At 37.6% G+C, this 24,497-nt stretch overlaps 1 protein-coding gene across 3 annotated transcripts in view; it reads left to right on the forward strand.

The window, feature by feature from the left end:
- Positions 1–22,850, forward strand: part of SNUPN (snurportin 1) — a 30,559-nt gene extending 7,709 nt beyond the window's left edge. For all 3 annotated transcript variants that reach the window (XM_051982206.1, XM_051982208.1, XM_051982207.1), the window contains exons 3-9: positions 60–198; positions 11,223–11,327; positions 11,485–11,581; positions 17,200–17,297; positions 18,307–18,384; positions 19,292–19,372; positions 20,733–22,850. In XM_051982206.1, the coding sequence (XP_051838166.1) occupies positions 60–198; positions 11,223–11,327; positions 11,485–11,581; positions 17,200–17,297; positions 18,307–18,384; positions 19,292–19,372; positions 20,733–21,053 (919 nt within the window). In that variant the 3' untranslated portion in view covers positions 21,054–22,850. The remainder of the gene's footprint in view (positions 1–59; positions 199–11,222; positions 11,328–11,484; positions 11,582–17,199; positions 17,298–18,306; positions 18,385–19,291; positions 19,373–20,732) is intronic.
- The last annotated feature ends 1,647 nt before the right edge of the window (positions 22,851–24,497 follow it).

The following is a 24,497-nucleotide window of genomic DNA, read 5'->3' on the forward strand; positions in this document are numbered from 1 at the left end:
TTATATGCTTTTAAAAAAGCATCTGTGTCTCTCCCCTCCCCCCCTTTCTCTTTTTAAAGCAAGCGACTAGACTATGTGAATCATGCCAGGAGATTGGCTGAGGATGATTGGACGGGATTGGATAATGAGGAAGATAAGGAAGAGGAAGGCATGGACATTGACACTGGCAGGAAGCTGCCAAGGCGCTACGCTAACCAGGTGAGCCATCAGCAGGTGTCCTTAAGTCCCTCTGAGGTTGGTGATACAGTTCCAAGAATAAGTACAAGTGATGGTATCCCTTGGGTACTGGCACCAGACAGGGTGTGACCAGGAGATGGGGGAAGAGTGTTAGATAAAACTGGGTTAGCTTGGGAGCAGACTAAAGGACCTGAGCAATTTTTACATGCATTTGTGATTTGGGGTCGAATTTTAGAGTTGTAAGGGAACTGAGAGATCGTCCTGATTAATCTTCTAATTTTACAAAATTGGAAACTGAGGTCCAGAGCCAGTGAAGGACTTATGTGAAATCCTATAGCTTCTTACTAGTAAATTTTGATTCTTCATTCCATTTCTTTCTGCCATACCACTTTACCGTATGTCTTTTTTACATGCCATATGTAGATCTTCTTGAGCACGTAGAAGAAATTTTAATGCAGGATTTATTAAAGAAACGTCTTATTCATCTAGCATTATCATGGCATGAGGGTCCATAGATGAATTTCCCATGCTTGAAATACTTGGTGCTAAAAAAACTCAATTTAACCTCTCTTTATGTTTTTCCATCTTCTTTCTTAAATATCTCTTTCTCATGGAGTTTAACTCTTCTTTAATAATCTAATCATCATTGTAAGCATCCATTCCAATCTGCGCTAAGGTGGGGTTTGTCTGCTTTTTATTTTTATTTTTATTTTTTTTAATAATAGTTTTTTATTGTCAGAATATATGCAGAGATACTTTTCAACATTCACCCTTGCAAAACTTCATGTTACAAATTTTCTTCCCTTCTCCCCGCCCCTTCCCCTAGACAAAAAGTAATCCAACATGTTCAACATGTACAATTCTATACATATTTCCACATTTATTGTAGTGCACAAGAAAAATCAGATCAAAAAGGGGGGAAAAATGAGAAGGAAAACAAAAAGCAGGGAAACAAACAAAAAAAGTGAAAATATCATGTTGTGATCCACATACAGTCCCCCTAATATGGTCTCTGAATGCAGATGGTTCTCTCCATCCCAAGTCTATTGGAATTGGCCTGAATCACTCCATGAGAATTGATCATCACATAATCTTGTTACCATGTACAGTGTTGTCTTGTATTCTCACTCCCCTTAGCATCAGTTCATGTAAGTCTTTCCAGGCCTCTCTGAAATCATCCTGCTGATTGTTTCTTACAGAATAATAATATTCCATAATATTCATATACCATAGCTTATTCAGCTATTCTCCAATTGATGGGCATCTACTCTGTTTCCAGTTTCTTGCCCCTATGAAAAGGGCTGCTACAAACATTTTTGTACATGTGCGTCCTTTTCCCTTTTTTAAAATCTTTTTGGGATACAGACCCAGAAGAGCCACTAATGGATTAAAGGATATGCACAGCTTGATAGCCTTTGGGCATAGTTTCAAATTGCTCTTCAGAATGGTTGGGTCAGTTAATAACTCCACCAATAATGTATTAGTGTCTTAGTTTTTCCACATGCTTTCCACAATATTTGTCATTATCTTTTTCTGTTGTCTTTTGCTTTTTATTCTTATATCATTTCCCTCTTCTTTAGTAGTCACATCTGGTGATCTAGTATGTCTGCTGTTTTGTTTTCCATAAAATTTTTTAGGTGCCAACATAGAAAGACCTTTGTTTTTCTTAGGAAGAATGTGTATGGGCTTTGCGATAGTTGTTTTTGCCCCTTAGAGGCCATTTAGGCCCAAGTGCAATAATTGTGCTGTTTGGGTAAGTAGAGAATTTATACTAACTAAGCATATTTGGAAGTGAAATCAAAATTTCTTGTGCAGACTGCTAAGCACTTGGAGGTGCAGCATGAGAATGTATTACAGGCACAAAATGCAGACTGTTCTGTATTCACATGTTTCTGGTGGCTGGGGGAGGAATTACTTTGTCACTGTTTCAGGAGGTGATTTTTTTTCCAGAGAAGTAGCAAGAGCAACAGTGTGTGTTTTTTTGCCCTCAAGGTGTCATTATACAACCAGTTGAGTGCAGGAGGGAGTTCCTCTCCCTCAAGGATTTTACAATACTTATATATACAGATGCTGCCATCTGTAGACAGAATGATCTTCCTGTAAATGAAAAAATCTTATCCTTCAGGAGCAAAGTGCCCTGTTCCAAAGGTGCTGAATTTATGATGGCACCTAAAGGAAGAATGTTAACAGATTTAGGAATCATTTGTGAACGTGTGTAGAAAGCTGCACATTTTGAAAATCTGTCATAATTATATATTAGTCATTCATCTCTACATCTTTGAAAAGATTCTTTTGCAAGGCAATGTGAATGGGTGTCTAGATTCCAGAAATGGACCCCGACTCCAGCTTGAGTCTTGTCCTGCTGTGTCAAAGGCAGAATATAACTTAAGTGAATCCTTAGATTATCTCTACTCCTCGCTCCTCACCTTAACAGGGAGATTCCTGACCTCCCAGAAAAGCAGTCTAGATAATGCTCACAGAGAAAGCCTGGGCTGATAGATGCTGAATAGAGCCAGACTCAAGAAGGCTCTCATCCCAACCTATTCTCCTGATTTGGAGCCTAAGCATGGGAGTCAGAAAGTAATTAAGCCAGTAAGGAAAGGGATTCCTTTTTTTTTTTTTTTTTAATAGCTTTTTATTTACAAGATACATACATGGGTAATTTTACAGCATTGACAATTGCCAAACATTTTGTTCCAATTTTTCCCCTCTTTCCTCCCATCCCCTCCCCCAGATGGAAGGTTAAAGCAGGGACTCTCAAACTATGGCTGGCGGGACAGATGCAGCAGCTGAGGATGATTATCCCCCTCATCCAGGGCTATGAAGTTTCTTTATTTAAAGGTCCACAAAACAAAATTTTTGTTTTTACTATAGTCCAGTCCTCCAACAGTCTGAGGGACAGTGAACTGGCCCCCTATTTAAAAAGTTTGAGAACCCCTGTAAAGTATAAATTAAATATAAGTATACATGTCCAAACAGTTATTTTGCTGTACAAAAAGAATCAGACTTTGAAATAGTGTACTATTAGCCTGTGAAGGAAATAAAAAAATGCAGGTGGACAAAAATATAGGAATTGGGAATTCTATATAGTGGTTCATAGTCATCTCCCAGAGTTCTTTCGCTGGGTGTAGCTGGTTCAATTCATTACTGCTCTATTGGAACTGATTTGGTTCATCTCATTGCTGGAGATGGCCATGGCCATCAGAAGGGATTCCTGGTTTTGAGAAAAGAGCCGAGGGTTAGGAAGTAGAATGGACACTGTGTAGTCAGCACAGGCCTAGAAGACGGCCGAAGGCTGACCAGAGGAGACACAGGGCGCCCCGGCAGGGAGAGTGCCTCCCAGTGGCCATGGGGAGGAAGCCACTTGTTTAGTTTGCAAAAGAGGCTTGTTGAGCTTGGAATTTGGGGGCATTGGTGGTCAGGAAGATTTAGGAACTGCGATCCATGATCGTTATTTCCTGAAGTCTTTGGCTCTGTCAGAGAAAGTCCCCTGACTCATGGTCCTGACCTGCTTGCCATTTTTGATTGGTTGTCCAGTTGCTTGGAGGTGAAGTAGCCCAACCTAGGAAAATTGAAGCAGGGCTGATCAACTTCCCTCCGTTCTCCCCCCAACTTGTCCAACAGGAAGACTTTCGCCTGAGTGGCTCCCCTCCCCAGGGTCATGATAAGGACCAAGTGAGTTAGGGTGTGTAAAGCTCTTAGCGCAGGTCAAGCCATAAAGTGCTTGGTGAGTACTTTCTCCCTTCCTCAGCCCCTCTGTGGGAAAAGAGCGCTTGTGACAGGTGGGTTCTGCCCAGTAAAACTGTTCCCACACTGACCAGGTCTGGGGCACGCCCTTCCCTCTGCACCGCCACAAAGCAGTGCCGAGTCCTCAGATCCCGGTCTGTTCTTGATGAGTGTTCGGAATTCTTTCAGAATTGTTCTTTTTTATTGTAGTTATAGAATGAAGCCTTCTGTGGATTCAGCTCACTTTGCTCAGTCTTGCCAGTGTTCTCAGCTTTTCTCCTCTTTTCATTTCTGAGAGGAAATCACCTTTTCCATTCATACCCCATCATTTGGTCAGCCATTCTCTAGGGGAAGATTGGCAACTTTCTTGAGGGAGGTCTTAGGTTGGCATTAACTTCTTTTCTTGTGGAGGAGAGGAGCGTTGGCAGTCCCCAGGAGAGTGCCTACCTAGTGAGCTCCATTGACCCTCCTTCATAGCGTTGTATTTAGGGTTGTGAGCCTTGGGGCTTTGCACCTGCATTGAAGTCCTATAGGGAGAAACTCCTCTTTACCCTTTTGGGCTCTAGATCACTCTAAATAATCTTAAATGCCAATTTAATGATTCAGTTATTAATTAAAAACTAATAGATCATTACTGATACCTGAATTATATATAGGATTGTTACATCTCAGTACTTCCAATCTTGACCAGAACCATTCTGTAAATGCTGAGTCCAGAATGATGGAGGCAATAGTCTTGTGCTCTCCTCTGTCAGTCCATACCTGGAATATTGAGTTCTCTTTGGACATTTTAGGAAGAAAATGAACAAGTCTGAACAGGTCTAGAGAAGGGTGGTTAAGGGGGCCTTTTAAGAACTTGTAAAAACTAGTTGAAGAAACTAGAAGGGTTTAGCTTATTGAGAAGATTTAGAAGGGACAGGATTGCTGTTTTCGGAATTTTGATGGGCTAATATATGGAAGAAAGATTGCTGTATTTGTAAAAAGCTAAGATCCATGGGTTTAGAAAAGTCTGACAAAGCCATTTTTTTATTATTATATCTTTTTATTTCCAAAACATATGCATGGATAATTTTTTCAACATTAACCCTTGCAAAACCTTTTGTTGCAAATTTTCCCCTTCTTTCCCCCACTTCCTCCCCTAGATGGCAGGTAGTCCAATACATGTTAAATATGTTAAATTATATGTTAAATCCAATATGTGTATACATATGTATATAGTTCTTGCTGCACAAGAAAAATTGGATCTAGAAAGAAAAAAAAAAAAACACCTGAGAAGGAAAACAAATATGCAAGCTAATAATAACAAAAAGAGTGAAAATGCTATATTGTGGTCCACACTTAATTCCCATAGTCCTTTCTCTGGGTGTAGATGGCTCTCTTCATTACTGGACAATTGGAAGACAGCTTTTTTTTTTTTTTTAAATAAATTTTTATTGATATCTTTTGATTTATTTTTAATATCCCTAAAATGTTTCCCAATATCCTTCATGCTTCAGTTTCTCAGAGAGCCATCCACATATAAAATGGAATATTAAGGAAAAAATAGAAAATAAATATTAGGAAAAATCATAAAACTACTACTTCCTACCTCTGCTTCTCTCCTCACTTGGAGGGTTAATCTTGGTAGTTTTGCACAGTCACTTAAAATTTTTAAAAATAATTTGTTTTCAATTCTGAATTTTCTCTTTTCCCTTCCTTCCCCACCCATTGAGAAAGGAAGAAATATGATACTCTTTATGCTTTTGAAGTCATGTAAAACATATTTCCACCTTAACTGTGTTTGCAGGGGGAAAAAAAACTCAAGAAAATAAAGTGACAATATATGCTTCATTCTTCCTTAAGAGTTCATTAGTTGTGTCTCAGGAGGTAGAGAGCATTTTTTTATCTTGAGTCCTTTGGGACTGTTGTGGATTATTGTCATGATCAGAGTGGCTAAGTCTTTTACAATTGTTTGTCATTACAATATTGCTCTTATGCTTTACATGCAATATTCACTTTTTTTTGTAATTTAAAAAAATTTATAATACTTTTTTACTTTTCAGAATACATGAAAAGATAGTTTTCAACATTTGCCCTTGCAAAACCTTGCATTCCATATTTTTCTCTCAGCCTCTCTACCTCTCTCCTCCCAGAGAGAGCAAGTAATGCAATATAGCTTAAATATGTGCAATTATTTCCACATTTATCATGCTGCTCAAGAAAAAAAAAATTAGAGGAAAAAAAAGTAAACAACAATCAAAAAAAGGTGAAAATACTATGTTCTGAGCTACATTCAATCCCTATAGTCTGCTCTCTGGATTCAGATGGCTCTTTCCATCACAAGTCTTTTAGAATTAGCCTGAGTCACCTCATTGTTGAAAAGAACCAAGTCTGTCACAGCAACATCCACTTTGGATTGTTTTGTAAATCATTATCTTTTGGTAAACTTTATATCTATTTATCTCTTGGTAAATTAGTATATTGGCAAATTTGCTATTTGGTTTTCTTAGCTCTGCTAACTTCATTTTGCATCAGTTCATTGTAGATCTTTTCATATTTTTTTCCTTCACTTAATTGTATTTTTTTTTCCAGCTACACATAAAGATAGTTTTCAACATTCATTTTTGTAAGATTTTGAAGGCACTTCCAACAGAGTTGTGATGGAAAATGCCATCTGCATCCAGAGAGAACTAGAGAGACCTGAATGTGAATCAGAATAGTATTTTCATCTTTTTGTTGTTGATATTGTTTGCTTGTTTTTTTTTTCCTTTCTTTTGTTTATTTACTCCTTTGAATCTGATTTTTCTTGTGCAGCATGACAATTATGGAAATGTTTAGAAGAATTGCACATGTTTAACTTACATCACATTGCTTGCTATCTTGGGGAGAAGGGGAAGAGGAGGAAAATTTGGAACACAAGATTTTGCAAAGATGAATATTGAAAACTATCTTTGCATATATTTGGAAAAATAAAATACTATTAAAAATATTTTTGAGTTGCAAATTTTCTCTCCCTCCCACTCCCTTTACAAGACAGAAAGCAAGCTGCTGTTATATGTGTACAATCATTTTAAACATATTTCTGTATTAGTCATGTTGTGAATAAAAAATCAACAAAAGGAAAAAAAACAAAAAAAAAAGTGAAAATACATCTTTCAATCTGCATGCAGTCTCTATAGTTCTCTCTCTGGATGTGGAGGACATTTTCCGCCACAAATCTATTGAAATTGTCTTGGATCACTTATGGCTGAGAAGAGCCAAGTCTATCATATTTGATCATCACACAATCTTGCTTTAAAACTATCTACATTGTTCTCCTGGTTCTGCTTACTTCACTCAGTATCAATTCATGTAAGTCTTTACAAGCTTTTCTAAAATCAGCCTGCTCATCATTTCTTATAAAACAATAGTATTCGTTATATTCGTATACCTCAATTTAGGCATCATTTCCTAATTGATGAGCATCCCTTCAATTTCCCATTCCTTGCCACTGGAGCTGCTATAAATTTTTTTTGCATGTGTGTCCCTTTTTTATGATCTCTTTGGGATACAAGCCCAGTAGACACACTAATGTATCAAAGGGTATGCTCTTCAGAATGTTTGATCAGTTCATAATTCAACTAACAGTACATTCATGTCCCAGTTTTCCCCACATCCCCCCAACATTTATCATTATCTTTTCATGTCATCTTAACCAATTTGATAGGTGTGAGTTGATACCTCAGAGTTTTTTTAATTTGCATTTCTCTAATCAATAGTAATTTAATCTTCTCAAAATTTTCAGTATTGACATATGATAGTACAGTACTATTCGATTATATTCATGTACCATTATTTTTTTATTTATTAACGAATAGGTGGGTATCTAATTTGTTTCCAATTCTTTGCTATACCCAAAATGCACTATCAAAATTTTAAAGAATAGTTAGTACCAATATTTCACAAATTATTCTCAAAAATTAAGAAATCATTCTGCCACATTCCTTTTATATGACAAATGTGATAAATGCAAAAATCAGGAAAAAAATTGAAAGAGAAGCATAAATGATATTATTAATGAATTTGAAATACTTTCAAAGAGATCACAACAATAGAAATCATTGATTTTGGCTAAGTTTTGAAAAATAGTTAACATAATTATCTCATTAAAAACAAAAAGCCACATGTTTATCTCAATAGATGGCAGAAAAAGTCTTTAACAAAATACAGTACTCATATATGCTAAAAATTCTACAAAGTATATATATATATATGATATCACAAATTTATAAGATACTGTTGCAGATCTATAAGAATAATATCCATTTCTCAATAGGAAAATGGTCAACAGAAATAAATTATTTCTTAAACCAAATTTTTTATTTTTAATTTTTTTTTTTTAGATTTTATTAAAGCTTTTTATTTACAAAAATATGCATGGGTAATTTTTCAACATTGATCCTTGCAAAACTTTCTGTACTAAATTTTCCCCTCCCCTAGATGGCAGTTAGTCTAATATGTGTTAAATATGTTAAAATATATGTTAAATCCAATATATGTATACATATTTATACAGTTGACTTGCTGCACAAGAAAAATCAGATCTAGAAAGAAAAAACATGAGAAGAAAAACAAAATGCAAGCAAACATCAACAGAAAGCATGAAAATGCTATGTTGTGGTACACGCTCAGTTCCCACAGATCTCTCTCTCGGTGTATATATGCCTTTTTTCATCACTGAACAATTGGAACTGGTAATCAGAATTTATTAAAAGAAGAAAAAAAACAATTACTTAAAATTAATCACCTCACCAAGTAAGTTTTGACAGTGTAAGCAGATGAACAGATAATTTTACAACTTGAAAAGTTTGTCAGATTCTTTAGTGGTCAATTAATCAAACTGACATTTATTAAGGGCCACTTATGTGTTAGACACTGTGCTAAGTACTGGAGATACAAAAAGAGACAGGGAAGTACTTGCTCTCAAGGAGCTCATAGTCTAATAAGGAAAGTGTAATTTATGCATTACTTTATACCGATCAAATTGGCAAAATTAAGAATAGTATAATAATGCTGTTGTTGATTAATGCATATTGTTAAGAAAAAGTTAGGCAGACAATTGTAAAATTCATTTGAAGAAAAGGGCTAGAATCTCAAGGGAAGTATGGAAAAAACCAAGAAGAAAATAAGTGTTTATTAGGCATCTGCTCCATGCAGGCGCTGTGTGCTAAGTGCTTTACTAATATTACCTCATTTGATCCTCACAACACCCCTGGGAAGATTTGGAAACTAAGGAAAAACAGGTTCAGTGACTTGCTCAGGGTCACACAGCTAGTAAGGGCCAGAGGCTGGATTTGAACTTAGATCTTCCTGACTCCAGGCCCAGCACTCTATGCCCTGTGGTGCCACCAAGTCCTTTTAGGGATGGAAATTGAGAAACAAAGCAGGAGTAAAAGGATTATAGTTTCCCCATGATTCAGAATTTCTTATAAAGCAATGATCATCAAAATTGTTTGGTAATAGGTGGAAAAGAAAAAAAATAGGAAAATAGAACAGATTGGATCATTTCAGTTCAGAACATTGAAAGCTTTTGCACAAACAAAATCAATGCAGCCAGCATCTGAAAGCGGCCTTTAAAAGGGTGGAGTTGGAATTTTCTCATGGAATGTCTGATAATGGTCTAGTAGCTAAGAAAATTAAATGTGATTTTACAAGACTAAGAGATATTCCTCAGTGGACATAATGAATGGTCAGAGAATATGAAGAATTGGTTCTTAAAAGAGGAAATACATACTATAAAACATAAATGGCTCCAGATAATGAATAATAAATTCAAATCAAAACAACTCTGAGGTATCACTTCTGATAAATTGGCAAAGATGACAAAAGATAGAACCTAGTTAGTGTCAGGTGTTTGGGAAAGAGGACCCTAATGCATTGTAAATGTGAATTAGCTAGCCAATCTCCAAAAGAAGTTTGGGATATGCTTTTTTACAAAGTCTACACTAGGAATGAGTTTTGTCCCAGAGATTACACTGCTAGGCATATATTTAAAATAAAAACAAAAAACAAAAGGAAAAGTCCCATCCACACCAGAATCATCATAGGACTTTTTGTGGTAGCAAAGAACTAAAAACCAAGGAGATGGTTGTTGGTTGGGAAATAATTAAATGGGGTGCAGTACTTGAATGTGATGGAGTATTCAAGAACATTTCATAGCAGCAAGGGAAGAGTTATACAGTAAGCCTGATTCAGACCTAACGGAGCAGCCACCCAATCCTGAGTGCTCTGTAATCCCAATATCCCAAGAGGCTTGAAGGCAGAGGTGAGATACTGCAATGAGAGGCGTGTGCTGTTAAGAGCCAGTTGAGGTGTTGATTGGCTTTATTGGGGTTGCTTTTCCCTTTAAAAAAGATAATTTGCTACAAAAAAGTGACTTGTTGATTGGGGTGAGTGGGGGATATCTTCAAAAATAAAAGTGACATAAAAGCAAAATATATGAATGCCTTTGGGGGGGGGGTGAAATTAGGTTTAAGCTTAATTTAAGAAAAATCTCCCTGAAAATGAGAGCATGGACAGTGCTATGGGTTGTCACAGTAACTTGGCTCACCAAAACTCCTTTATTGAAATAACAGAGACTTATTGTCAGTATAATAAATTAATAATCTAGTGACTGAAGCAAGAAAAAATGTTCACAAGGAGACTAAAGGTATTTGGGAGAAAGATATCTGAGATAATAGCATAATAAATTTGACTCTGATGCTTATCTCAACTATTTACATCTCTTAAATAACCAAGATCCAGGGCTTAAAGGGTTTAATCATGTATATCATAGTAGAATTTTGTTAGGCTATAGGAATTTTAAAAGAGTGTACTTTGTATCAAACCTATGAGCATTTGAGGTATATATATTTGTGTCTCTGAACAATAAACTTCAGAGAGTCCATAACCTGGACTTCTCCGCCTGGCCCTGGTATGTCACATCCTTCATCACTACAGGAGCTGGACTCCAACAATATGACCTTTGGTTAGTTAAGTTGATGAAAGGGGAGATTCTTGCTTGGGCTATAGTGGGAGTAAGTAGGCTCTCCCAGACTCTGTGGTCATGACCTTTTTCTTATTGATTCATCGTATTGGGATTTTCTCTTTCCAAATATGGCCTGTTACTATTGAAGAGATAGCGTCTGGCTTGGTAGAAAGAAGGCAGGATATGAAATGAGACGGGGCCTTGAGCCCTTCAATTTTCTGGGTGACTTTGGGCTGCCCCAGACCTTGGGTACCTTCGATGAGGTGAGCTCATGCTTTTGGTGCCTTGGGTTCCAGAGTGTCATATATGATCCGTCACTGTCTTTATCTTCTAGTTGATGCTCTCTGAGTGGCTGATTGATGTTCCTTCAGATCTGGGGCAGGAATGGATTGTGGTGGTGTGTCCTGTGGGAAAAAGAGCCCTTGTTGTGGCCTCCAAGGTAAGTGACTGAGAAGAGGGACCCTTTGGGAGAGGAGGCTTGGTGTGCTGGTTTTGGCAGTCCCCGGGTGGCTAACATAACTGCTAAGGGAGGATGGGAAGACGAGAAGAAGAAACCAACCAGATCCTAATCTAATGAATTTCATCTCATTTTCCAGGGTTCTACTACAGCTTACACTAAGAGTGGATACTGTGTCAACAGGTTTCCTTCCCTTCTTCCTGGAGGCAATAAACGGACCTCATCCACAGGAAAAGGTAGTCTATGAAATCTTGCATTTGAAACATCTTAAAATAACACTTTTTCTTCTTCTTGTGGAGCCTTTGCCCCAGATATTCTAATTCAACAAGCCTTTATTAAGAACAAAAAGTGCAAGATGTACTCTATTCTAGGCCCCCAAAGACAAAAATGACAGAAGTCCTGTTCTCGGGGAGTTTATCAGATATAGGGACTGGAGTGTAATGGCCACTTAATAAATGTTTATTGACTCTATACAGACTTACATTGTCAAAGTAAGGTTGACCTTTCTAGCCTTTTCCTTTTCGGTTATTTTAGGGATCATAGATACATTGGATTTCTCTAGAAGTCTTACTTTATAAAATCAATTAAAATGTAAGGTGGGGAATGTTTGTATCCTAGTGTATCTAATTACCTTTTTTCCATTCTACCCATCTCCTTCATCAGATCAGCAAGTATTCATTGCTCCACACTCTGGATCCTTTCTTCTGCCACTCTAGTGAAATTGTTCTCAGAGGTTCCCAGTTATTTGCTGTTTCACTCAAGCATGCATTTTCTTTCCTTCTTACCTGTTCCCCTCAACTGAAGAAAAAGAAAAGCTTAACACCCAAAAAAGCAAAGAAATTCATATTGTCAAGGAAAATAACTTCTTACATTGGCCATGTCCAAAAGTACCTGTCTCTAGCCTACTGAGTCCATTTCATTCAGAAGGTTAGCAATATTGTTCATCTTCAGAATTCTGGAATATTTCATTTAGAAGGTTAGCAATATTGTTCATCTTCAGAATTCTGGAATCATGGTCATTCTCTTGATTAAATTTATGTATAAATACTTTATTACTGCCAAATATAGTAGCCACAGTTTTCCATATTTACAGTTTTACCCCTCATTTCCTACATAGTCATGTAAGCTTTCTGGGACTTAGTTCTTTCATCTATAAAATGATGAGTTGGACCAGAATTCCTCTAAGGTCCTTTAACTCTAAATCTCTGTTCCTCTAATTCACTCTAGGCACAATCCCCTCTGAGAATGATTACTAAATTTTTGTCTCTAGACCTAACTTTAAAAGCTTATTTAAAAGTCTCGCATGTCTGATTGGCTATTAGATTAGGTTAGGTAACTTAACCAATACCTCTGTTTTTACTTGGCTTTCTGAACCAAGTTCAGCACACCAGAAACAAACTTCTTAGCTTCTTTTTTTTCATTCTTTTAAAAATCTTGTGTAATCAGTCTATCAACAGGTTTCTTTTAAGCCTCATTATTTCTGCCTTGAGAGTGTCAAAAAGCATTCTATACTTACAATCTTCATTTTAAGCACAAGCCTACCAGAAACAATCTTAATAATTTAATTCTAAATATTTCTTCTTACACTCAAAGATGGGCAGAGTCTTTCAAAGCTTCTGAAAATCTTAACACAAGTTATTTTGAAGTTAAAATCTGTGACTTTCCTAGACAGTGGTCAGAATTCCATAACCAAAAACGAGCAAAGGTTCATTTTTGCTGAATGTTAACAGTTCACTCCTTTAAACAGACTAAGAATCACTTGAGTCCAATCTTAGAAGAATCATTTTCCAAAATTCATTCTATCTTTCCTCAATCACCCCCTCCAAGGATTCCTCTTTCCACCTGTCCAAAGGTGAACTCAGGAGATACTTCCATGACTAAAGAAATCAAAGATTTCTTCCTTCTCTGAATCTAGTCATTGCCCTGTTCTGGTGAAGGCATGGGGAAAGAACATGCACTTTCTTAAGTGGTGCAATTCTGGTGCCTCTATGCCCCAGTTCTGGCATGACCTCAAATCCATCCTCCAAAAGACCAGAGCTCTTCCCTGAACTTTCACTCACTTTCCTTAAAAAAGTGATCAGGCTTTTTATAAGAGGAGAAAGAGCTTTGTGCTGGACTTTGTTTCAGAATTGATAATAAATGAAAGTTTTCTCCTTTAGATCAGTCCAAAAGTTTCAGATTAGAGTAGGGAGAAAAATGCTTTTTTAAAAAGTCTAAAAGAGGAAAGAGGGGTATAGGAAGTAAAAGGTCTCAGTTGGCTTCTACAGAAGAATCCTAGAATCACCTTGTCGTCATTTTTTTGACTCAATATGATCTGTCTTTTTTAGAAAACAAACTACCTTCTAATTTTGTTTTCTATTTTTTTTATTATAATAGCTTATTTATTTACAAGTTATATGGGTAATTTTACAGCATTGACAATTGTAAAACCTTTTGTTCCAATTTTTCCCCTCCTTCCCCCCACTCCCTCTCCTAGATGGCAGGTAGTCCCATACATATTAAATATGTTCAAGTGTATGTTAAATATATGTATGTATGTCCATACAGTTATTTTGCTGTACAAAAAACAATCAGACTTTGAAATAGTGTACAATTAACCTGTAAAGGAAATCAAAAATGCAGGCAGACAAAAATAGAGGGATTGGGAATCCTATGTAGAGGTTTATACTCATTTCCCAGAGTTCTTTTGCTGGGTGTAGCTGGTTCAATTCATTACTGCTCTATTGGAACTGATTTGGTTCATCTCATTGTTGAAGAGGGCCATGTCCATCAGAATTGATCATCATATAGTATTGTTGTTGAAATATATAATGATCTCCTGGTCCTTCTCATTTCACTCAGCATCAATTCCTCTAAGTCTCTCCAGGACTTTCTGAAATCATCCTTTTAGTCATTTCTTACAGAACAGTAATATTCCATAACATTCATATACCACAATTTATTCAGCCATTCTCCAATTGCTGGACATCCACTCAGTTTCCAGTTTCTGCCCACTACAAACAGGGCTGCCACAAACATTTTGGCACATACAGGTCCCTTTCCCTTCTTTAAAATCTCTTTGGGATATAAGCCCAGTAGTAACACTGCTGGATCAAAGGGTATGCACAGTTTGATAACTTTTTGAGCATAGTTCCAAATCGCTCTCCAGAATAGCTGGATGTATTCACAATTCCACCAACAAATGTATCAGTGTCCCAGTTTTCCCATATCCCCTCCAAAATTGTGCATTATCTTTCCCTGTCATTCTAGCCAATCTGACAGGTGTGTAGTAGTATCTCAGAGTTGTCTTAATTTGCATGTCTCTGATTAATAATGACTTGGAGCATCTTTTCATATAGCAAGAAATAATTTCAATTTCTTCATCTGAGAATTGTCTGTTCATATCCTTTGTTTATCAATTGGAGAATGGCTTGACTTTTTATAAATTGGAGTCAAATCTCTATATATTTTGGAAATGAGACCTTTATCAGAACCTTTGACTAAAAATGTTTTCCCAGTTTATTGTTTCCCTTCTAATCTTGTCTGCATTAGTTTTGCTTATATAAAACCTTTTCAATTTGATATAATCAACATTTTTTATTCTGTGATCAATAATCATCTCTAGTTCTTCTTTGGTCATAAATTCCTTCCTCTTCCACAGTTCTGAGAGATAAACTATCCTATGTTTTTCTAATTTATTTATAATCTCATTCTTTATGCCTAGGTCATGAACCCATTTTGACCTTATCTTGGTGTACAGTGTTAATTGTGGGTCAGTGCTTAGTTTCTGCCATACTATTTCCAATTTTCCCAGCAATCTTTGTCAGTTTGGGTTTGTCAAACACTAGATTGTTAAAGTTATTGACTATTTTATCCTTTGAGCCTAACCTATACCACTGATCTACTAGTCTATTTCTTAGCCAATACCAAATGGTTTTGGTAACTGCTGCTTTATAATATAATTTTAGATGTGGTACAGCTAGGCCACCTTCATTTGATTTTTTTTTTTTCATTAGTTCCCTTGTAATTCTTGACCTTTTATTTTTCCATATGAACTTTGCTGTTACTTTTTCTAGATGATTAAAATAGTTTTTTGGGAGTCTGATTGGTATAGCACTAAATAGATAGATTAGTTTAGATAGTATTGTCATCTTATATTTGCTCACCCTATCCAAGAGCATTTAATATTTTTCCAATTGGTTATTTCTGACTTTATTTGTGAGGAAAGTGTTTTGTAGTTTTGCTCATATAGTTCCTGATTTTCCCTTGGCAGATAGATTCCCAAATATTTTATACTATTGGTAGTTATTTTAAATGGAATTTCTCTTTGTAACTCTTAACTGTTGGATTTTATTAGTGATATATAAGAATACTGATGACTTATGTGGGTTTATTTTGTATCCTGCAATTTTGCTAAAAGTGTGGATTATTTCTAATAGCTCTGGAGTTCTCTAAGTATACCATCATATCATCAGCAAAGAGTGATAATTTGGTTTCCTCTTTACCTACTCTAATTCCTTTAATCTGATTCTCAACTCTTATTGCCGAAGCTAACATTTCTAATACAATATTGAATAGTAATGGTGATAGTGGGCAACCTTATTTCACTCCTGATCTTATTGGGAATGATTCCAGTTTATCCCCATTACATATGATGTTTACTGATGGTTTTAAATAGATACTACTGATTGTTTTAAGGAAAAGTCCATTTATTCGTATCCTCTCAAGTGTTTTTATTAGGAATGGATGTTGGATTTTATCAAATGCTTTTTTTGCATCTATTGAGATGATCATATGGTTTTTGTTAATTTGGTTATTGATATGGTCAATTTAATTTTGTTTTCTTTTAAAAATTATATTGATACATACCATTTTGATCCAAAAATATATGCTCACAAGCATTCCCCTCCTTTTTTTTAGATCAGTGTTATTTCCCCATAAAACATTATTTTTGACATGTTACTCCCCTCCTCAAGGAGTCATTCCCCATTGCCAACACTTCCAGAGTTTTCTCTTTCCAAGAAGTGTGCCATGATGGGGCTTTTTCTTCCCCACCCAGGCTGTTCCTCCCTGACTTCCCAATATGTACCATCTCCCTTATTGAGTTGTTCTCTTATTTGTCTCCATAGCCCAAGAAGGAGAGTTATTCTTGTCTTTGTGTATGCTTTTTGTTCTTCTTGAAATGCCCTTTTCCCCCTCTGCCTGTCAGAATCATCCTCTTGTAGTCTGTATGGTCTCTCCTTCTCTGATCAGCATCAAATTGTCTGTCATAATAATAGTTTATATGGATGTGACACTTTTTAAGTTTTACCAAGTGTTTCATATGCATGATCTCACAATAGACCTGTATGCTAGATACTATGAGTAACATTCCCATTTTATAGGTGAAAAAACTGAAACTAAGCTCACTGAAAACAGAATCTATGTCTTATGCTTTTAAAATCCATTACTAGGTCATATTGGTTGATTGACAAAGATAGAGTTTTAAAACTACAAAATAAATTGTTTCTTTGAGTTGATGATTGTTTTCTAGGTTGCTTAAAGATAAATTATATATTATTATTATATATGTGTATATTACTTCTATCATACTTACTTAGAATTGGGGATACTCAAACTAACCTTGCCTTTTTCTCCTTGAAGATGGGCCATCTCTTTCAAGGTACTTCCCTGGCTGTTTCTATTCCCCCTCTCTTGCCTTCACTTCCAAGGAGAACCAGCCTGATATCACTCTAGCATGGGTTGGAATACTGGATGAATACTCCCCACTTCCTACTGAAGGGCCCACTGGGCAGGGGCAATGGTACACATTGTTGTAGAGTTCAACCCTGAGATTGTGGGGCAATCTTTCTGACTTGCTCTGTTTAATCCTTAGACTACACAATCCTGGACTGCATCTATAGTGAACTGAACCAGACCTACTATGTTCTGGATATGATGTGTTGGAGGGGACACCCTGTCTATGATTGTCAGGTAAGTGTCTGGTGCTTGGGACGCCTCCTCCTCTTCTGCTTTTAGCCTTCAAATTGTCTCATTCATTGTATGGGAGCAAGCTTTTTGACCCTGTGTAAGGGCTGTACTGTGTCTCGTGTATTTTCAGCTTCTTTGAAGTAATGTTTTTTTTTTTTTTTTTATGGTGCTAAATGGATTAAAGAATGTTTGGGGAGGCCTCAAGAGGCACCTTTGGTTTCCTTTATCCTTTATTGAGAGCTTGGCTCTTAACCAAGTTGTACCTTGGACCCTGTTGGCACTCTGGTGAAGACTGATTCTACTGTGCTTTGCTGCCTAAGTTTATCATGGGGGGAAATGTTAAGTTTCAGTTAGAAATTAAAAATTAGAAAATAAATTTTTTTTCCACCTATGTTCCTAGAACTCCTGAAATCTATCCATGGACTCCTTTGGAATCCATGGATGCAGGCTAAGAGTCCCCCTGGCCTGTAGGATCAAAGCCAGGATCCTTGATTTGTCTTGGAAAGCTACCTTTATTTGGCTTATTTTTTATTTGTTTACTCCGGGCTGACCCAAAATGGCTATTGTGCCAGGCATAAGCATCCCCTTATATTTGATTTGTACCCCTCCTCCTATCTTTCTCTAGACTCCCCAGTTTTCTTTAGGATGCTTGACTTTGTTGCAGCCCTCCTCCCTTCTCCCCCTTGAAGCCTTCCTAAACCCTGCACTCTGAAGTGGTAGATCCTCCTTATTGGGTATCTGTGTGTCTGTGGGTGCATGTTGTTTCCTCAACTGAATATAAGCTTCTTGAAATCAAGGACTTGTTCTTTTTTGTCTTGGTCCTTGGCAGAATACTTAATGTGACCTTGACCCATAAGACTGTTGGGAGGCAAATGGAAATATTCAAATAAAGGGTCTTTGAGCCTCACTCTACCAGGATGCTTGTTTTCCATATTAGAATTTTGGTCAATGAAGATTTTCATCTTTTCCCCCTTTTTTGCCTTTCCTCCTCCTACCTCCCTCCCTTTTCTAGACTGATTTTAGATTCTACTGGATCCATTCAAAGTTACCAGAAGAGCAGGGACTTGAAGAGAAAACCAGGCTTAATCCAGTAAGTCAATTTTATATTGAGATTTAAAATTTTTCTTACATGGAGTTGTTAGTTTATTATCTATTTGGTCTAACATATATTAAATTATAAACTTCTTGAGGTCACACACTGGAGTTTTTTTCATCTTTACATTCCTAGTGCCTAATACAATTCCTTACATATAGATGCTTAAATGTTTAAAAAAATCAAATCATAATTTGGATGTACTTAGTACACTGCCTTTGTCTTGCTTTCATGGATGGTCCTGTTGCTCCTTTTTAGGATCATAAACATTTTTTGGTAAGAACCTTTGAGGTCATCTAATCAGTTAAGAACTTGGGGTATAGATGGGCCAAAAGGAATCCAAGGGCAGTACCTTAAAACTAGTGGCAGAGTCAACACAAGAACCCAAGGTCCCTGTTTTCTCTCTGGGGGCTTTGACCTAAGAGGTATATAATTAATTGTATTTGGGGCATCTAATTAGTTAATGATTAATTATTCATCTTTGGAAGCTTATCAGGATTTGAAAAGTGATTGGGAGTGGATCAGCCCTTTTAGTTCTTTTGTTGCTGGAATTGGGCAAGAATCTGGCCAAGGAGATTAGGGACACAGGAGTTGTCATCTTACCGAGGTGTGAATGCTATTACTGGTGTGTAGAAAGATCCTTCCAGACATTTATTGGAAGCTGTGTTAGAATTCAAAGAATGTCCCCAATTTTTTAATCTGATAGGATTTTCAAAGCTAAAAAGGGCTAAACTGGTCCAGTTATTCAGAGGTAGGTTGGGGAGAATAAAATGAAACTTGACCAAGTATGCCTAAACTTATGCTACGATTACTGGCTTTGGGGTCATTCCCCAAACGGTGGAAATAAAGAAGAAATGCTACAAGTCTCACTGTTGTGACTTTCTGTGTTTTTTTTTCCTTCTAGTTTAAATTTGTGGGTCTGAAAAATTTCCCGTGTACTCCAGAGAGCATATGCAAGGTCTTATCCACAGATTTCCCCTTTGAGGTAAGAAATTTCACTGTTCCCTCTTCTGAAGCAGCCAGGGACAAACTGGACTGGAGCCTCAGGACCATTTTTTACTTTTCTTAGAAAAGTCCTTAAAAGAGCTTGTGTCAAAGGTCATCTTATCTGAGAAGCTTCATCCCTGGGTTGATGGATTGGCATCCCAGGGAATTTGGCACAGATTGGGCTGCTTTCCCTTGAAAGATATGCACCTTTGGGTTGGAAGCTTTGAGGGTGCACTGGCGCCTTCAGGCCACTAGGGTATGGTGTTCCTCCAGGATCCAGTGGTAAAGGCCCAGTAGGAGATGGGCTGGGATCTCCAGCTGTGGGAATGACCTTTAAGGACACGTCCAGCCTCCTGTTTTACATAATAGGAAAGGGAGGAGAAGCGCTGGGTATTGGCTGCTGCCCAGTGCTCTGCACTCCAGGGCTTGGACCCAGAGAATTCTTGGGGAGAAGGGGAGAGCTTACCCCCCAGGATCCCCTGCCAGCTGGTCCAGAGATAGAGAAGGCACTAATGGCATGGGAACCCCTGGTTTACTATCATTACGTTATTGTCCATGCTGTATTGGGAAGGTCTCTGGACTTGGGAGCCAGGGGCACTGGCTTCTCTGCCACCACTTTGATGTTACTGTCCTCAGCAGCCTCTGAGGGATCTCACCGTGGACTCATAAAGCACCTTCCTTTGGCCATCCTCCCACCTTGTTAAATTATGCCCAGTCATTGACCACTGTCAGTTAGAATGGAAGATGATTTTATTAAAAGGATCCTAGCCTGCAGAATGAGGAAATGCCAAGTGTTTGCTCACCACAGGAAGTCAATTAAGAGAAGGTGGTAAGAACACCACCCTTATTTATAGAGCTTGTGTCCTACATGACCGTGAATGAATTTCAAAGATGAGTCACTGAAGGATGAAAAACAGAATGTCAGGTTATAGGAAATCCTTAGGTGAGGCACATTAATGGGAGCTGAAATGCCAGCTCTCAGCAGGGGCTCAGTCAGTAATCTGAGTGAGCATTCCCATGGCACATCACTCTGGAAGCATTGGGAGACCAACAGCCCAAGATGACTTGTGGATCATCTTGCAAACTGGCACCTCTGTGGTATTCATTACATTCTCTTATTTCTTTTTTCTAAGATGAACATTTACTTAAAATTTTTCCTTTTCTAATCTAATTTGGAGAAGTCCCATTTGCTAGAACTCAGGACTCTAAAACCTTTCTCAGACGTAGCTTTGGGAACTGGTTTCTGCCTAGGCCATCCACTTGTCGTCAGCCAGTTCCACTTTGATACAAGCTCATGGTCTCAGACGGTGCTGGTGGGGAGTCTCTAACTGACCCCTTGGTGGTTTCTCACTTTGCAGGTGGATGGACTTCTCTTCTATCACAAGCAGACTCACTATAGCCCAGGGAGCACGCCCTTGGTTGGCTGGCTGCGCCCGTACATGGTGTCTGATGTCCTCGGCATGACGGTGCCTGCTGGCCCTCTGACCACCAAGCCCGACTACGCTGTACATCAGCTCCAGCAGATCATCGAACACAAGAGGAGCAAGAAGGAAGCCAGGACAGTGAATCCGAACGAGGCCTCTGAGAACGGACGCTATGAGCTGGAGTATCTGTCCACCCCCAAGCTGGCTGATGGTCCGGGCAGCCAGACCGAAGCCGCGAGTCTCATGGAAAACTGAACTCTCCAAGGGACCAGGAAGAGCCCTCGCCCGCACCCTCTGAACTGCTCTTCCCATGGCTTGTTGCATGCGTGACGGGTGCCTGAGGCCCAGAGACGAGACTCAAGTCCACCCCATTCAGCCAGACACACCTGAGGCCCGAGAAGCTGAGCTGAGACCCCTGGTCCCTGGCAAGGAAAGGAAACGTTCCCAGGATGCAGAGCGCTTCCTCGCTAGATCTCATAGCGGTGTCCTGGGCGGACGGTGCTCGGGCAGAATTGAGCGATTCCATCTGCTAAAAGTCTATCTCAGACATGCTATGTAAACATATGGAATTTGTAAGAACTAAGTTGTCTGTTGATTTTTACGCCTTTGTCTCTGTAGACCTCCTGCCCCAGTCTGGGGCAGTTCCCCCAAGGGCTGTGCCTTGTTTCCTCACGGATGTGTTACCGCACTAGGTCTTAAGCAGCTGCATTTGGGAACTTGTGTTTTTGCAATTGGGAGAGGAAGGGAAGTTGGATGAGGGCCCCGAGTTCTTGGTCTCTGCATTAGCTCTGCCTTCTGAGGAGGCGAGAATTATTTTCTTCCTGTGGACATTGCCGAAGGTGAAAGTTCCTTTTAAGCAATGGGAGCTTATGACACTGAAAACTAACCACTTCTTTGTGTTGTGAGAATGTGCCCTGCCTCCTGCCATCTGGTTACTGTATCACTGGGAAGCATCCACCTTGTCTCTGCAGGAAGATGTATGCTTTCATTTCCCATAGTGCTATTGAGAACGGTACTAGTGATACAGGTCTAGTCAGTCTCTTAACACAGAACTCCCCCAAAGTTTATTGTCTAACCTGGGAATGATAATGGGGCAGAAGTGGGGGCTAAGTGGAGTACAATTACAGCCATTCAGCATGTCTGCTGAAAGTAGCCAGGATGGCTGGTGATCGGGCACACACTGAAGCTGATTCTAAAATCCAAGAAGGAAACTTTCAATTGTGCTGTTGACTGTAGATTCAAAAGTTTTAGTTTGATTTTCCTTTGAATTATAAAAGCATTTTGTTTTCTCAAAGTTACTCTTAACTGACTATAAAATAAGGTTATGATAAATATACAGCTTCCATTTATTTTATTTTAAGTCAGATGAGAATGACAAATTCATATCCAAATTCTGCAAAAACAGTCTCCAGAAATAGTTATGTTACTGTACTGATTCTCAAACATCCCTTAAGTAAAAAGGGAGTTAATAGCCCTTTTGAGTACAAGAACTGCTCAAACTAATGTGAATGCTTTGTCTTGGTGGTATTTAATATTTGACCTGGAAAAGCCATATAAGTTTAATTTAAAAATAAGAAAATACAAGTCATGCAGATGAGTATAATACCTATATGAAAATGATTGTGAGCATTCTGCTCTCTTTGTAAAGACTAAGTTTGGTCCAAGCAGCGTTTTTAAAAATACATTTTATAACTTTAATTTTTAATTTTTAAATTTTTTTTCTCAATTAAAAAAAGATTTAAAAAATTTTTGAGTTCCAAATTCTATCTCTTTGCTCCTTGTTGAGAAGGCAAGCAATTTGATAATAGATTTTTCATGTGCAGTCATGCAAAACATTTCTGTATTAGCCATGTTGCAAAAGAAAACATGTCAAAAAAATCAAGAATTAAAAAAAAATATGCTCCAGTCTACATTCAGACTCTGTCAGTTCTTTCTCTGCAGGTGGATAGTATTTTTCCTTAGTCCTTCAGAATTGTGTTAGATCATTGAATTTGAAGGTAGCCAAGCATGATTGATCATCATTAAATATTGCTATTCCTGTGTATAGTGTTATCCTGGTTCTGCTTGCTTCATTTTCCATTAGTTCATATAATCCTTACCAGATTTTTCTGAAATCATCCTGCTTATCATTTCTTAGAGCACAATAGTATTCCATCACAATTACATACCAGAACTTGTTCAGCCATTTCCCAACTCATAAGCATCTTCTCAATTTCTATTTCTTTGTCAACACAAAAAGAGCTGCTATAAATATTTTTATACATAGAGGTCCTTTTCCTTTTTTTAATCTTTTTTTTTTTTTTCAAAAGCTGTTTTCCTCTCTGAATCCATCCTAAATTTCAGGTCTCAAAATAACTCTTCATATCTCTTCCAACATTTATCATTTTCCTTATCTGTCACAAAGGCCACTCTGACTGTTATGAAGTGGTACCTCAGAGTTGTTTTAATCTGCATTACTCTAATAGTGATTTACAACTTTTTTTCATGTGACTACAGAAAGTTTTGATTTCTTCTGAAAACTGCCAGGCAACATTTTATTTTATTATTTTTATTTTATAATAACTTTTTATTGACAGAACCCATGCCAGGTAATTTTTTTACATTATCCCTTGCACTTGCTTCTGTTCCAATTTTTCCTCTCCCTCCCTCCACCCCCTCCCCTAGATGGCAAGCAGTCCTATATATGTTAAATATGTTGCAGTATATCCTAGATACAATATATGTTTGCAGAACGGAACAGTTCTCTTGTTTATAGGGAGAATTTGATTCAGAAGGTAAAAATAACCTGGGAAGAAAAACAAAAATGCAAATAATTTATATTCATTTCCCAGTGTTCTTTCTTTGGGTGTAGCTGCTTCTGTCCATCATTTATCAATTGAAATTGAGTTAGGCATAAGCGAGTGCAAAGGGATAATGTTGTAAAAAATTGCCCTGGCATGGATTCTGTCAATACAAAGTTATTATTAAATAAAATAAAATTTAAATTAAAAAAAAAAAAAGAAATTGAGTTAGGTCTCTTTGTCAAAGAAATCCACTTCCATCAGAATACATCCTCATACAATATCATTGTTGATGTGTATAACAATCTCCTGGTTCTGCTCATTTCACTTAGCTTCAGTTCCTGTAAGTCTCGCCAGACCTCTCTGTATTCATCCTGCTGGTCATTTCTTACAGAACAATAATATTCCATAACATTCATATACCACAATTTACCCAGCCATTCTCCAATTGATGGGTATCCATTCAATTTCCAGTTTCTAGCCACTACAAACAGGGCTGCTACAAACATTTTGGTACATACAGGTCCCGTTCCCTTCTTTAGTATTTCTTTGGGATATAAGCCCAGAAGTAACACCACTGGATCAAAGGGTATGCAGTTTGATAACTTTTTGGCCATAATTCCAGGTTGCTCTCCAGAATGGTTGGATTTGTTCACAACTCCACCAACAATGCATCAGTGTCCCAGTTTTTCCGCATCCCCTCCATTTTTTTTTCCTGTCATCTTAGCCAATCTGACAGGTGTGTAGTGGTATCTCAGAGTTGTCTTAATTTGCATTTCTCTGAACAATAGTGATTTGGAACACTCTTTCATATGAGTGGTAATAGTTTCAATTTCATCATCTGAAAAGTGTCTGTTCATATCCTTTGATCATTTATCAATTGGAGAATGGCTTTATTTCTTATAAATTTGAGTCAGTT

Source organism: Antechinus flavipes, chromosome 2 (assembly GCF_016432865.1).
Source record: "Antechinus flavipes isolate AdamAnt ecotype Samford, QLD, Australia chromosome 2, AdamAnt_v2, whole genome shotgun sequence".
Lineage (NCBI taxonomy): Eukaryota > Metazoa > Chordata > Mammalia > Dasyuromorphia > Dasyuridae > Antechinus > Antechinus flavipes.